Source organism: Amblyomma maculatum, chromosome 6 (genome assembly GCF_055883805.1).
Source record: "Amblyomma maculatum isolate TAMU_Amacu chromosome 6, ASM5588380v1, whole genome shotgun sequence".
NCBI classification, from domain to species: domain Eukaryota; kingdom Metazoa; phylum Arthropoda; class Arachnida; order Ixodida; family Ixodidae; genus Amblyomma; species Amblyomma maculatum.
The window spans coordinates 66,282,326-66,297,207 of NC_139349.1; the positions used below are offsets into that span (position 1 = coordinate 66,282,326).

Consider the following 14,882-nt stretch of genomic DNA (forward strand, 5'->3'; position numbering starts at 1 on the left):
ACGAACTAAATGCTTCGCTGCTTTAAGAAAGCGCTGTTTGTGTGAAGATGTTATCCTAGTTGGTTCATTTTCCGTTAAGAACCGGCACAAATGCGTGTCTCCATGCCAAATGTTCATTTGTATTACTTTCGTTCAAACAAAATCAAGGCCAGCGCTTCGAGGGCTTTCTAGTTGGCCCACTTGTTGTCTCGTGACCGCTTAACGCTCGTTGACACATCAGCAAATTTGTTCCCACTGTAAACTGAGACCTTGATAGCGCACGGCCTTTGGCATTCCAGAGTGGTCAGATTAAAGAGCAGTATAGACCTCTATCCTAACCCTGTTGTCTTTTCTTCTAGGAAGCACTCGATCCCAGGTCTATCTGCCCCACACTCCCAACTGGATTATCTACACAGTACTGCCGATAGGGCATCTCCTGCTACCATTGTTTCTTTTACAGTCAGTCCGCTATCAAGAATGAACAGCCGATAATGGGCGTTGTTTGAACGTGACGTAAGCGTTGCTGCGATGCGGTGCAGTCACGCGGAACCAGTAGTTAAGCCCATCCATCTGCTCTTTGTGTTGCTCCTGTTGTGTTCATCCCGCCTGCAGGGTGTGAAAGCACTCCCGATTTCTGAAGCTTTGGTTGTCCTGCGTTCGGAGCGAGCGGCGCATCATTAAGGTGAAGTGACAGTATGCTGCACGAAACTCCAGGCCTTCCGAGCGTAGATGGGTTGGGAGAAACGGTGAGTGCCTTGGATATAATCCGACTCGTGTGACAAGCACATGTGACCCTTTCCACCTTTCCTTTAGAAACGCATATTGCTGTTCACGATTTCCGGCGTGATAACATCGCAAACAGCGCAAATATTTCATTAATTACTGCAAATATGAGGACAATAGGATACTCATGTTTATTACTTGCTTAGGCCTCATAAATGAAACGGCGTTTTTCTTTTTTCCAATTCGCAGCTTCGCCATTTACCTATAGGGTCTAACTGTCGAGACGAATTGTTTTGCAGTGCCTTTGTAGGTGCTTCTTAATTCAGAATCCGTATAGTAGTATTTTAGCAGCTGTATTGACGCAACAAGTTCAGACAATTAAATCAACGGGATATGAAGTGCCTTCCAACGCGAATGGCGAGTATTTAACTTTTTTTTTTCCTTGCATTTTCCTTACCAAAAAGAGTGCAAAACTGAACATTTTAGTGCTTTTTAATGCTGCCACCAAATTTAGTGCATACCGCAAGTGAATAGGTTGTACACAATCAATATAAGTCATATAATTGTCTTCTTTACTGGCTGCCATGGTGACAGGGCAGAATAATTTATTGAATGTAGCCGCGGATGAATGCCACAGCAAGTAAGTTTCTGGCCGAGACCACATATGACCTCCACCAAAATTTCATCTGCGGCTTCTTAATCTTTAGAGCTAATCCTTGTTACTGCCTGAACTCCCCATCAAATCTGTTCTGGAACTTAGGCAGACGTGCCCAGACTGATCTCGTTTCATGTGCATGTATATGTCTATTTTAAATTTGTTTTCTATATTCGATTCCTGAAGTTTTACAGTCGCTTAATTCTTCGCCTGGCTTTTTTTTTTACCGTTATCATTTTTACAAATCAGTATTTGCACAAGCAAAAAATTAAGTACATTCACGCAAATATTTAATATTTCCCGCAATATGCGAATACCTTAATTTTACAACGCAAGGCCGTGGTTTTTAAATAAAATTTCAGATATGTGGCTCACGTTCAGGCAGCTTAGGCACGTATTGATGAGAAAGAAAATAATGCTCCCCTACTTGTATCACCATATATATGTCTGGCTCAGTTATCTGTCACACTAGCCATAAATGCCATTATTCCGGGGTATTAAGTACTGACGTCTAGAGAACCATAATCGTAGACCGCCTACCACGTTTACTACAATTTTCTCGTACTAGCACTTTATTTCATTTATTCCAAGTAGTCATCATCATCATCATCATCAGCCTGATTATACCCACTGCAGGGCGAAGGCCTCTCCCATATCTCTCCACTTAACCCGGTTCTGTGCTAGCTGCATCCACTTGACCCCTGCGAACTTCTTAATCTCATCCGCCCACCTAACTTTCTGCCGCCCCCTGCTACGCTTTCCTTCCCTTGGAATCCAGTTTGTTACCCTCAGCGACCATCGGTTATCCTCTCTTCGCGCTACATGTCCTGCCCATGTCCATTTCTTCTTCTTAATTTCCACTAGAATGTCGTTAACTTGAGTTATTTCTCTGACCCACTCTGCACGCTTTCTATCTCTTAATGTTACCCCTACCATTTTTCGTTCCATAGCCCTCTGGGTTGTCCTCAACTTAAGTAGAACTCTCTTGGTTAGCCTCCACGTTTCAGCCCCATAGGTGAGTACAGGCAAGATGCAACTGTTGTATACTTTCCTCTTGAGCGATACCGGTAAGCTGCTAGTCATAATCTGCGAGTGCTTGCCAAATGCGCTCCATCCCAATCTTATTCTTCTTGTTATTTCCTTTTCATGGTCCGGATCTGCGGTTACTACCTGTCCTAAGTAGATATATTCGCCTACTACTTCCAGTATTTCGCTACCTAATGTAAACTCCTGTTCCTTCCCGAGGCTGTTGAACATTACCTTAGTCTTCTGCATATTGATTTTCAAGCCTACCTTTCTACTTTTCCTGTCTAGGTCATCAATCATTATTTGCAGTTCATCTCCCGAGTTGCTTAGCAAGGCGATGTCATCAGCAAATCGCAGATTACTGAGGTATTCTCCATCTAGCCTTATCCCTAACTGCTCCCATTCCAAGTCTCTGAATACTTCCTCTAAACAAGCTGTGAATAGTACTGGGGAGATTGTGTCTCCTTGCCTAACACCTCTCTTTATGGGAATTTTGTTACTTTCTTTATGCAGAACTATGGTTGCTGTGCAGCCACTATATATATCTTCCAGCACTTTCACGTACGGCTCGTCTACCCCCTGATTTCGCAATGCCTGCATCACCGCCGAGGTTTCAACTGAGTCAAATGCTTTTTCGTAATCAATGAATGCTATGTATAAGGGCTGGTTATATTCCGCACATTTTTCTATCACCTGATTGATGGTATGGATATGATCGATAGTAGAGTACCTTTTCCGAAACCCTGCTTGATCCTTTGCTTGATTGCAGTCTAAGGTTGTCCTGATTCTATTAGCGATTACCTTAGTAAATACCTTATACGTAACAGACAGTAAGCTGATTGGTCTGTAATTTTTAAGGTCCTTAGAGTCGCCTTTCTTGTGAATGAGGATAATGTTTGCATTCTTCCATGCTTCCGGTACCGTCGATGACACCAGGCACTGCGTATACAGGGTGGCCAGTTTTTCTAGCACGATATCCCCCCCGTCCTTCAGCAAATCTGTAGTTATCTGATCCTCTCCAGCTGATTTCCCCCTTTTCATAGTTTGTAGTGCTTTCTTGACCTCGTCCTTCGTCACTGGTGGAACGTCTGACTGTTTTTCCCTGACGCCAATCTCATTACGGTCCTGACTACTTTGGCTACTGTAGAGATCTGTATAGAGCTCCTCGGCTACTTTGACTATCTTGTCCATATTAGTGATGACGTTGCCCGCCTTGTCCCTTATCGCATACATCTGGTTTTTGCCTATGCCCAATTTCTTCTTTACCGCTTTAAGGCTTCCCCCGTTCTTTACAGCATGCTCAATTTTCTCCATGTTATACTTCCTTATATCGGCCACCTTGCGCTTATTGATTAGCTTTGATATCTCGGCCAATTCGATCTTGTCTGTTGGATTGGAAGCTTTCATACTCTGCCGTTTCTTAATCAAATCTTTCGTCTCCTTAGACAGCTTACCGGTATCCTCTCTAACTATCCTACCGCCTACTTCTACCGCGCACTCAGTAATGATATCTCTGAAATTATTGTTCCTTGCCTCTAGAGTAATGTCGCCATCCTCAGTTAGAGCTGAATACCTATTCTGTAGCGAGATCCTGAACTCTTCTGCCCTCCCCCTCACCGCTAATTCGTTGATGGGTTTCTTTCTTACTAATCTATTGCGTTCCTTCTTCAGATTTAGGCTAATTCGGGACCTCACCATCCTGTGGTCACTACATCGAACTTTCCCGATTACCTCTACATCCTGCACAATGGCGGGGGTTGAACACATTATGAAGTCGATTTCATTTTTAGTCTCTCCGTTAGGACTTTTCCATGTCCATTTTCGGTTCTTCCGTTTGCTGAAGAAGGTATTCATGATTCGTAAGTTATTGCGCTCTGCAAACTCAACTAGTAACTCCCCCCTGCTATTCCTAGAACCAATGCCATAGTCACCTACTGCCTTGCCTCCTGCCTGTTTTTTCCCTACCTTGGCATTGAAGTCGCCCATTAGTACAGTATACTGCGTCTTTGCTTTTCGCATTGCCGATTCTACATCTTCATAGAAGCTTTCAACTGCCTGGTCATCATAACTACATGTAGGTGCATAGGCCTGTACAACCTTCAGTTTATACCGCTTATTAAGCCTAATTACGATGCCTGCAACCCTCTCATTAATACTATAGAATTCATCTATATTACCCGCTATATACTTATTGACAAGGAAACCTACTCCTAGTTGTCGCCTCTCTGGTAAACCTCGATAACACAGTACATGCCCATCCTTCAGTACAGTATATGCCTCATTCGGCCTCCTAACCTCACTAAGCCCTATGACATCCCATTTCATGCCGTCTAGTTCCTCTAACAGCACTGCTAAACTAGCTTCACTAGCTAGGGTTCTAGCATTAAACGTTGCCAGGGTCAGTTTCCAATGGCGGCCTGTCCAGCGGAGCCAGGCTTTCTTAGCACCCCCTGCTGCGTCACAGGTCTGACCGCCGCCGTGGTCAGTTGTTCCGCAGCCGCTGGTGACTGAGGGCCGAGGTTTTATGGAGCTTATCATAGGAGGTTGTGGCCAATTACTGCACCAGGGTGGCCAACTCCTGTTCTGGTGAGGGAGTGCGTTGCCGGAGGTGTTCACCGGCATCAGGTCGCACCCCAAACCTGTATATGCAATTCCATCGACACGCGGATTTTTTTTTTTTTTTTTTTTTGTCATCCGGTGGAGAATTGCGTGGCACCGGGATTTGAACCCCGGTCCTCTTGCATGCGAGGCGGATGTTCTACCGCTACGCCACCGCTGCACCTTTTAGCCCCTGGACAAGGACCTTCAATTGACTGCTTGGCAGGCAGCCATCTGTTCATAAAAATTCTGACTGTCTGCTTTGCTCCCCCCCCCCCCAAAAGAATGTCTCTATGCTACAGTAAATGCTGTAGGATAAGAGCTTATTGCGTTAGGAATCTTTACGTATCCAATAACATATACATGCACAATGAACAGACAATACCGCTTTTCGTCTCCACAGAGATGTGGTAATGTGGCAGTGATTTCTTCAATGAATATGTAAATTTCGTTTTTTTTTCTGCCCTTGCCCACACATGTTCCTGGGGCAAAGTTGCCAGGGGCAGTCTTTTTGTAGGTGATTAAGCAAAGAACTTGCACCAAGAGCCAATTGCTTATAAGGAGTCATAGTTAAAATGCCCGTAATCCATACCTTTTAAATGTACATTGTGCTAGATAGCTTTACATCAAATGTCTTATCAAAATATTCTTCACCAAGCCTTTGCTTCTGTCGGTGCTTTAACTGTGCCCTTCTCTACCAAGAATATTTTGCAAGGTTTGTCTCTCATCTTGATTTATTGTTATGTGCTAGTTAAGCAATTTTTAAGGCATCTGCTCAGACTTACTTTGCAGTTTTGGCACGGGCCGTCGTGGAAGCGCAGGCCGGGTCCGGGACATGTAATCATTGCCGATGGGCTTGGAACCATGGGCCCGGGATGGTCTTCAAACGTGGGCCAGGGAAGGGGCTTTCTGTACCGAAGCCGCAGCAGATGTGCCAGGGTTGTTCATGGCGCGCACACCAGTCAGTTCGATCGCACCCGTCCGTGCCTCGTTTACTACAACAAAAGCCACGGCACCAAACCGCCGCCGCGGCACCGGCGGCAACCTCAGGCAGTACACAAAAAAAAAAAGCTCTTGCTCGGCCTTGATTCGACGAAATTTTTTTTACTTAACTCCATTGTATATCACCTGAGGAAATGAGCTCAATAAGCTCACTGCAGGTGCCATATAATTCCCTATACCTATACGCTCCTAACTGGGGTTCACGCGGCCGTGTACAACATCGAATGCCAGAAATTTGGCTTTCGCTCACATTTATTGACCACGAAAACTTCCTTAGAGACATGTGTGTGTGTGTGTGTGTGTGTGTGTGTGTGTGTGTGTGTGTGTGTGTGTGTGTGTGTGTGTGTGTGTGTGTGTGTGTGTGTGTGTGTGTGTGTGTGTGTGTGTGTGTGTGTGTGTGTGTGTGTGTGTGTGTGTGTGTGTGTGTGTGTGTGTGTGTGTGTGTGTGTGTGTGTGTGTGTGTGTGTGTGCGTGTGCGTGTGCGTGTGCGTGTGTGTGTGTGTGTGTGCGTGCGTGCGTGCGTGCGTGCGTGCGTGCGTGCGCGCGCATATATGTAATATTATGTGCCTATTGAAAATACTTCACCTAATATTATTTAAAAACACATCTTGGGGTAGAACTGCGGCCTGGTTCCATCGGGGGCGGATATTAGAAAATTTGTGATTTCCTCTAACTAGTAAGATGCCTAGCTGTATTCTAATAGTTACGTAGAATAGCTCATTGCGCTGGTTAGTAGAAGCTCATCAGCTTTCTAAAGTCAAAGTTCACTCAGCAAGCATCAATTTGCTCAACTTACTATTCAGTTATGCGCTTAATTACAAGCGATATAATAACAGTTTCTCGGATACTAAGCACTGCTAATGACGAAACACTGATCCTGGCCGGCCTTTTCATGAAAAGGAAACTGAACAAAGCGTGCTCTCTAACTCTACTTAGCAGCAAGCGTGATTCCAGCTCCCTCCAGCGAGAACATCGAGAGTTGTACTTCATTTGGAAACCCACGTGCGGCGTGCGTGAACATAAAAACGTGGCCCTAAGGTTTACGAGGTAGCAGTGCTGCTGGCCTAAAGCAGCAGCCAAGACAGACATTGTAAAACGTGAAACAACTCATATACAGCGTTCCGACGAGCGCGTCATCCAGGTCATACCAGGCTCGGTTTACGTCACAAGAGCATCATATTCCACTCAGAGGCGCGTGGACTGTGTGATAGATAAGGGCAGAGGCATGCAGGCCAGAGAACAAAAGTGGACTCCGCATCTGGCCATGGCTGTCGATGACAAAGCCGGTGGATCCAGATGGAATAAATGCCGTGCCTTCCAAAAATGGGGCAGCTAGTGTCAGTTACTTGTCCAATGGCGTCTCAGTACATACGTTTGCGATAACAATTGCCGATTTACCTGACATATCGATAAACTTATGGATGGTGTTATGAGGAGGACTTGCACTTCAAAGTTTCAGAAATATAGAGTGAAGAAAATGAATAACCTATAGACCCTTTCTCTTTCTTGTCTTCTCTTTCCTGTCTCCATAAGTGAAAAACAGAGGTCCCTATTCCTATTGTTTATTTCCTTTTTTTTTTATTGCCGAAGATTCGACACTTTCATGCATGCGAGACTCAAAAATGTTCCTAAGCCGCAAACGAACATGGCGAACATAAATGAAGTTCCGCCTGGCTTTTCAACAAATCCATGGTGTCTTCGTATTAAACAATTAGACGGTGCGTTACATTTAAACAAAAATAAAACTTGTGCGGCTGCACACATTTAAAAAATAAACACATTTAATAAAAATAAATAAAGAGCCGCACACATTTAAAAAAATAAATGTGTGCGGCTCTGCATTGCGCAATGCAGAGCCGCACACATTTGACCAGAAATAAGAAGCAACGCATTTGCGAACGCACTGTTTTCGCATTGTTACGAAAAGGTAGCAAAACAGGCTGCATTGCTCCTGATATCCAGGGCGCACACACATGCTGCAAGTGCGGTGGGGCACTAACAGCCTGCTACTCTGGCTTCCCGGTGTCCACAGAAAAAGAAAAAGAGTAGGTAAAAATTATAAATAAAAGTCCAAATTGAAGGGAGAATTTATTCTCAGTCTTTTCTGCGGATACTGCTTACCAATATTATGGCTCGATTCGGCCATTCGTGCTGTGTGATAGCAAATATTTCTTTTTTTTTTTTTACATCTTTAAAACAACAACTATATAATTTTGTCGGATTGCCGGAAGTAATAGCGGATGTCAGCATCGAAGCAGTGTGATTAATATAGGCACAGCTGCACGAAAATCAAACGGAAGCCTTTCTAGAAATATTTCCTGGCATCACTAAATGGCCCCCACTGACAACCGTTGAGCCCCTGATGGTGTCAAAATCGCACTTGTTAAAAGCGTCATCTAACGAGGCCTCTAAATATTCAATCACATTTAATGCCTGAATGCAAACTTAGAAAGGTATTGAACAGATGATTTGAAAAAAATTATTGTAAACAATAATTACGAGTAAGATATAAATTTACAAATTTGTTGTACTGTTGCTTCTTTAGTCATGGCTTACCTTCTCGCATATTCTTCTTCCTCATGCCGGATATGTTAGCACAAATGTTATAATAGTAACACAGACTGTAACGGGGACTCTGAAAGAAATACCACAGTAATTATCAGTAGATTTTCTACTGTTTATGATGCGCTGGCGGAACATTTGTGTTGCGGTATCAATTGACGCCACCAGAGACAAAATGGTTAAAGAAGGTTTGCTTTGGTTTGGTTTGAATTGTTTGGTTTGTTTTATAGAATTCAACGTCTGAAAGCGATTCAGGTTGTGAGAGACGCTGTAGAGATGGGCTCCGGAAATGTCGACCACCTGGGGTTCTCTAAAGTGCACTGACATCGCACAGCACACGGGCGCCTTGCTTTTCGCCTCCATCGAAGAGCGGTCGTCATGGGCGCTTTTTTTTATGAAGGCTGAGAAGGATCGAAAGCGGTACGAAAGAAGGATGATTATGGTTTTAATCTTTTTACTGAACATGTATAACATAAGGCATAGTGAGAAAAAGGAAGAGAACAGGAGAAAGAAGTCATTATTCGTTGTTCTCAATCACATGTCTCAAATGCTGCAGGTATAGCGGTTGTCCATGGTCCCATTTTGGTAGTCACACTTGCGGTTCCAACACAGGCCCGTATTCCTGACGAAGCGTTTTCGCGCAGAATCCGTGGCTGGACCAATCTGTAACAAAGGTAGCGCATAACACAGGCCAGGTCAAAAGCCACGCTAAGGCCACTTGTCAGGCGCTGGCGGAAGTTTGGTTGCTTTACAAACTAACAGGCAGCCATAAAATGTCAGCGGTCCACAGTAGGGCAAGAGGAACGGGTTAAATACGGTCCAATAATGCTTCCGAGCTTCGAAGTCATATATCGCATTAATATTCCGACCCTTTGTCTCTATAGCAATTGCCATATTTTGCGCCCCAAAACTGACTCGCCCGGCAGGAAAACGGGTGCTGTCACCGCACTGCCCTACGTTTTGTGTTTTCTTATATAAGGTTAATGTACATTACAGTTGGTAATGCATCAGTAGGCATTACAGTGCAACACCAGAAAATTCGCTCTAACGCATCTCTCTTTTTATGTGTTACTGTACAATACTTTAGGCTGGCATCACCAACTAGCTTACCCCTCCAACGCGAAAACTACTAGCTCCTTAAGCCACTCACCTCGGTTCAAACAAATCGTGTGGTCAGGGCATATTTTTCTTTCAAGGAAACGAGGAAGTCCACCAACTCACCTGAAGATTGGTAAAACAGGCGACAATAACGGTTTACTAAATGCAGCCTAAATATCTCCAGTGCTGAAATCCATATCTTATCGGTATCAGCTCATTGTTCTGTGAGGGTAGACATTTACAACTATTGCTCTAATTTTATAAAGTTGTGAGGGATTCATCACGGTCGCTCCTAGATGCCCACGGTGTGGTGAAAGTATCCCGCGCGCACGTGAGATAAGAACAAAATAATCACAAGGATCCACCCATTCCATCCTGCCATCTGTCGCCCTAAGCGCAGAACGTGGACAGGTTGACCTGTCTGGCGTGAGGAGGCAGTGAAGTACAATAGCTGATTAGAGGCAAGTCTTCTTCGTGGCTAGTCCATCTCAGAACACTCTGAGTGTACACAAGGACGTTCTGTATCCTGCACTGGGTCACAGTGAGAAGAAATGAAGAGAGACGAGTGAAATGCCCCAGCAAATTTCTCGTTTGGGGCCCTGGTATCATTACCGCAGCCTCTGCTTTTGTATGTATCACTTTTTTTTAATGTTCATTACTAATGTGCACTATTACCACGTCCAAGACAGCTCCTTCACGTTGACATGTTGCAACAGTTTAAAGAATACCATAGTCGAAGCAAGTATGGGCAAGAGCATGGAGGAGGAAGACGAAAGAAGGATGATTGTGTTTAGTTTTTCTTACTCTTAGGTTACATTCTCTGACCCTGTTCTTTTAAAGAACGCTCTGTGAACATCGTGAGCAAAACGACTCGCCTGTTGAAATAAGCGTTCAGCTACGCACACTGATTCCAAATGGTTCCATGTTCCGATGCTGTGAGCTGAAAAAGAAAATGGGGAGGGAAGGGAGCTACTGCCAAGCCAGATAAAGCTCTTATTCCCAAAGATCGAGCCGAGCCTTTGAAGCGGCTTTCGAATCACGGGCTTCTCTTCTCTTTTGATTTCAGTCTCATATCAAGGTATTCATTAAAACGGTTAGCTAAACAGGCTTATTAGATTCGACCAAAGGTTATTGTAAGGCCGTGGTGGTCCCTTTTCAGATGTTTACGCTCCCCTGCCGGAGAAACCGGCGCACCTCGAAGGAATCGTGGCCGATTACGCAATTCCAGCCGCCGCGCTGCAGCTCCTCGCCAACGTCGACACGGGAGCAACGACCCCAAGCTCTCGAATGTTCGAGTACTCACTGGCAGACAGAGGAGGAGGAGGAGGAGGAGCATAGCTTAGTGAGTGCTGCAGTATTTGCGCCTCCTCTCTGCCTCTCTGCCCAATTCTGTAAAATTCGGTCAAGGTTATTTAGGAGCGCGCCACGTTGCGCACCGGTGCTGGACGCTTCGACAGCGGTAGCAGGCAGACCCCGGTTTAGCAAGTCGTGATAGGAGAGTTATGCTATGAGATTATGTATCGTTCAAAGTAACAGCACCATAGCTGTGCATAGTGTGAGGCAGCCTCTGCTGCTGTGTAGTCGCCTGTCTCTCTCTTTTTTAAATACCTTTCTGCACGTGCTGTTTACGTTTATAAAATTCTTTATTCGGTTGCTTCAAGTTATTCGTTCTTCGTCTCTCTTTGTGTAAACTAGTCGCCCGCCAAATCAATGGGCACCTCGAACAGGTGCAGAAGAAGAGTACAAAGAATAACACAACGAACCTTATTTTACTGCCCGTAATGGTTCAAATGGCGCTAGTCATACGTAATGACATAGGAGTAAACCATTGCGGGCGAAATAAAATACAAGCATATAGGACATGACATGATACATGCTTTTAACTAGCTATTATTTTGGCGGTGCGCATCCTTATACGTCCTTCATGAACTGGCACAAAAATCAGGAAGATTTGAAAAGTAAAACACGCAGAGCGAGCGTAAAACCAGTTTTGTTGAAACCTGTGAGCCCAAATGATTTTCTTTTTTTTTTTTTTTTTTTGTTACTCGCAGCTGAAAGCATCTCTTCATTTTTAGTGAAAGCTACCTACTGTACGCTTATATTCCCCTGAAAGTATGGGCACAAAGAACGGCTCTGCAATTTTAGACACCGGAACATGTTCGTGGCATGTGTTAATAACGGGGTGGCCTTTAAAATACTATTGTCATGCAGCGTGGTCTATGTAGGCCAGAGTGGAAGGTGTGGCAACGAGACGTTGCGAGAGCACAACTACGACAACTCTTTAGTTAAGGCGCATGGCAGCTTCGCAGTACTTTGCACCAGGTACAGTTGTGACCCCTTGTTACACAGGATGCTGAATGCTGCGATTTTATAATGCTACAAATGTCACAAACAAAAGCAGGTGCCTATTTTTCACAAGAGGGTTAGCGTGATGAAGTATTTCCCATCACTGCATACTTTATCCTACAAAGTGTTTTGCATAAGGACGACCTCACCGAATGCATCGAACACGAGGTCGAACGCATTGGTTAACTTTAGTCTCGCTGCAGAATACGCGAATGATCCGAGGCATCGTGCCTACTATTTTTGTTCATCCCAGCACCAAACACAAACAACCGGTTGTCAAAGAAGGTCTATTTTTGTTGTTGTTGTCGTCGTCTATCACAGAAACTGTTGGAAATCAATAAGAAATTAATGGTCTCTCAACTCCTGCGTACCTACCTGGAAAATGGGATGATGGTTGGATGGGAGCAAACAGCTCATTGTTAGCATCGCGTGCCCTTCACTTCTTTCTTTACTTTCCATGGTTCGCATATGAAACGCTTTTACTATCAGTGCCCCTCTACCCAATATGGCATTCTTATTCTTGTCCACTGACCGACCCCGATATGTTGCACCTAATCATTAGGATATATTTAAAGTTTATTAGAGGTCTTCAACATTACCCTGCAGTCCTCAGTGTGCTTATTTATATGTATATATAAGCAGAAGCTCTAGTTGGAAGCATCAATAAATATTCTGCACCAAATGTGCTTAGATGGCTCGGCCATATATTTTGGTAACTTTGTACTTAAATTTTCATCCAGTTTAGAATCATTTAAGGAACAGTTGACGTTTTAAATGTCATCACACATCGAGGCATAAAAGTTTGCCAGTTAAAATAGCTAACTTTTGAAAGCTATGGCAAGCTTAATTGCAAAGGTTGAATGAGAAAGATTACAAGCACTGCGAAAATTGCATTTCAATGCTTTCATCAATATTTTTAAAACCTTCTGATAATCTGCCGATGTAGCAGGCGTTCATTTTCGCCGCGACAGCATATAAGGAAAGAAACGAGTAAAAAGAAGCCTGTTTGGGGACGTTGCAGCGGCGCAGCCAAAGCAACTGCCACCGCTTTCGATACTTCACAGCCCGACTTCGGTACCTGAAGAAAATATTTGGAATATAGGTGCAATTTTGGAGATCCCATCATTTATTTATTTATTTATTTATTTATTTATTTATCTATCTTTATAAAACTACCAATTTTTGGAGCGATTGTAACAAGAACAAGAAGAAGTTGCCAACAAGTGTAACTAAGTTTGAAACGAACAAGTATATTAACGGAAGGCTGCCCAACCGGTGGCTGAAGTTACTACAAGTAGAAGCAAGGATGGGTACGAAGAAGCGGCACAGACGAATATGTTTAAACGCAGGTATACAAAAGTTATGGGTACACACGCTATACAATCAGGGGTTTATAATGCACGTAAAAAAAATTAAAGAAGACTTGCTTAATCAGTCGCTCGCCATAATAAATCTTGCCTAATTTAAACTTTTCCATATTCCTACATCTTTAAATATTTTGCAAATATGTCAGCTTAATAATTATTTAACGGAGAAAAATAAGTGAACCTGGACGCCCGCTACTTTATCATGTAACTGCTTACAGATGAAGTGAAGCAATTCACTCGAGGCTTGGGAGCCTGCGTACGTGATTTGCTCGTTAGCGCGTGAGAAAGACGCACTGAGAGTGCTGTCATCTCACGCCCTTCAGGTTACCAACAAGAAGTTGTGAGATTGAATTAATACAGTTGGAGTCAGGTTAATCTCACTGTGGGATAAGAGCGGCACTTCCACTGACCTCCAGTTAGCCTCGTCAGGCGTCATTCGTGCCCAACCTATCCTACCAAATTTCAAATTTCCTGTTCTCCCCTGTATATCATCATACCAGATAGCCTAATGCGCCACCACATTATTTTCTACATATTGCCTGACCCGCGCCAAAGAAGCCAACTGAACCTTCATGATAGTCATTGAGATCCCATGGCTTATGTAGAAGTTAAACATCATAGTTAAACATACTGCAGATTTCAACGCCAGAAAGTTGAATCATGAAAATATTTAAATACCGCTGCAGCCATTATAACGATCGGCAGTACTCAACAGTTAAAGTAACCGCGTAATAAAATAAACCAACGACGCGTACAAATGCCGCAGCATTTATCTGCTAGCTCAGCTGGTTTGACGCACCGTTCGATGACCCACACTGCGTTTCTCGAAATTTGCCGCTGGAATTCGCCGTCAATTAGTCTCCATATCGGTACCGCGCCTTCACCGTGATTACAAGAGTAAACGTCCCGGCTATTCCTTGTTTCTAGGGTCCTGTTACCGCGAGGGAAATGGTTTAGTTCGCTCGCGCTTTCTCTCAGGACCGAGGTGAGAATCTTCGGTTATCGCGCCCACTCCGAGAACGTTCACCTTGTTTTAGCTTATCGCGATGGGGGACCGTGATAAGGATGCTGATGTAAGTGGGAGCTTTCGGAAACTGTTGTGGAAGCCTTCCACAAGGAATACGTACTAAATGATTACAATAGACAAAGGTCGGACACTTGTAAGGTGCTTTACACGGCAGGTTGCCTTCCATATTTATCGCCGCATCTGTGTACCGGGTTAAAAGGAGAACAGAGAAGGAGAGAGTAACTACAATACTTCCTGGTGTGCCCCAGTGTTTAAGTGCGCTTGGTGTCCTCATTATGCAAGCGGAATCTAATATCATTGCTGAGCGACTTGGTTTGCGTTATAACAGGCACTGTTGTAACGCAGAAAATTCAGTATCTACCGATATGGTACTGCGTTCTAATAATAGGCACAACACACTAGCCGAATACGGAGCGTTTTATATGCTTGGAAAGAATAAAAAAAATAAGAATGCAGGTGTCGGCATAGTCGGCCGTTTTAGGGTTTTAAAATGCGTGCG

At 44.0% G+C, this 14,882-nt stretch overlaps 1 protein-coding gene across 1 annotated transcript in view; it reads left to right on the plus strand.

Annotated features, from left to right (window-relative positions):
- The first annotated feature begins 600 nt into the window (after positions 1-600).
- LOC146185912 (uncharacterized) overlaps positions 601-14,882 on the plus strand; it is a 74,273-nt gene continuing 59,991 nt past the window's right edge. The window contains exon 1 of the mRNA XM_084606842.1: positions 601-725. Coding sequence (XP_084462968.1) covers positions 675-725 — 51 coding nt within the window. The 5' untranslated portion in view covers positions 601-674. The remainder of the gene's footprint in view (positions 726-14,882) is intronic.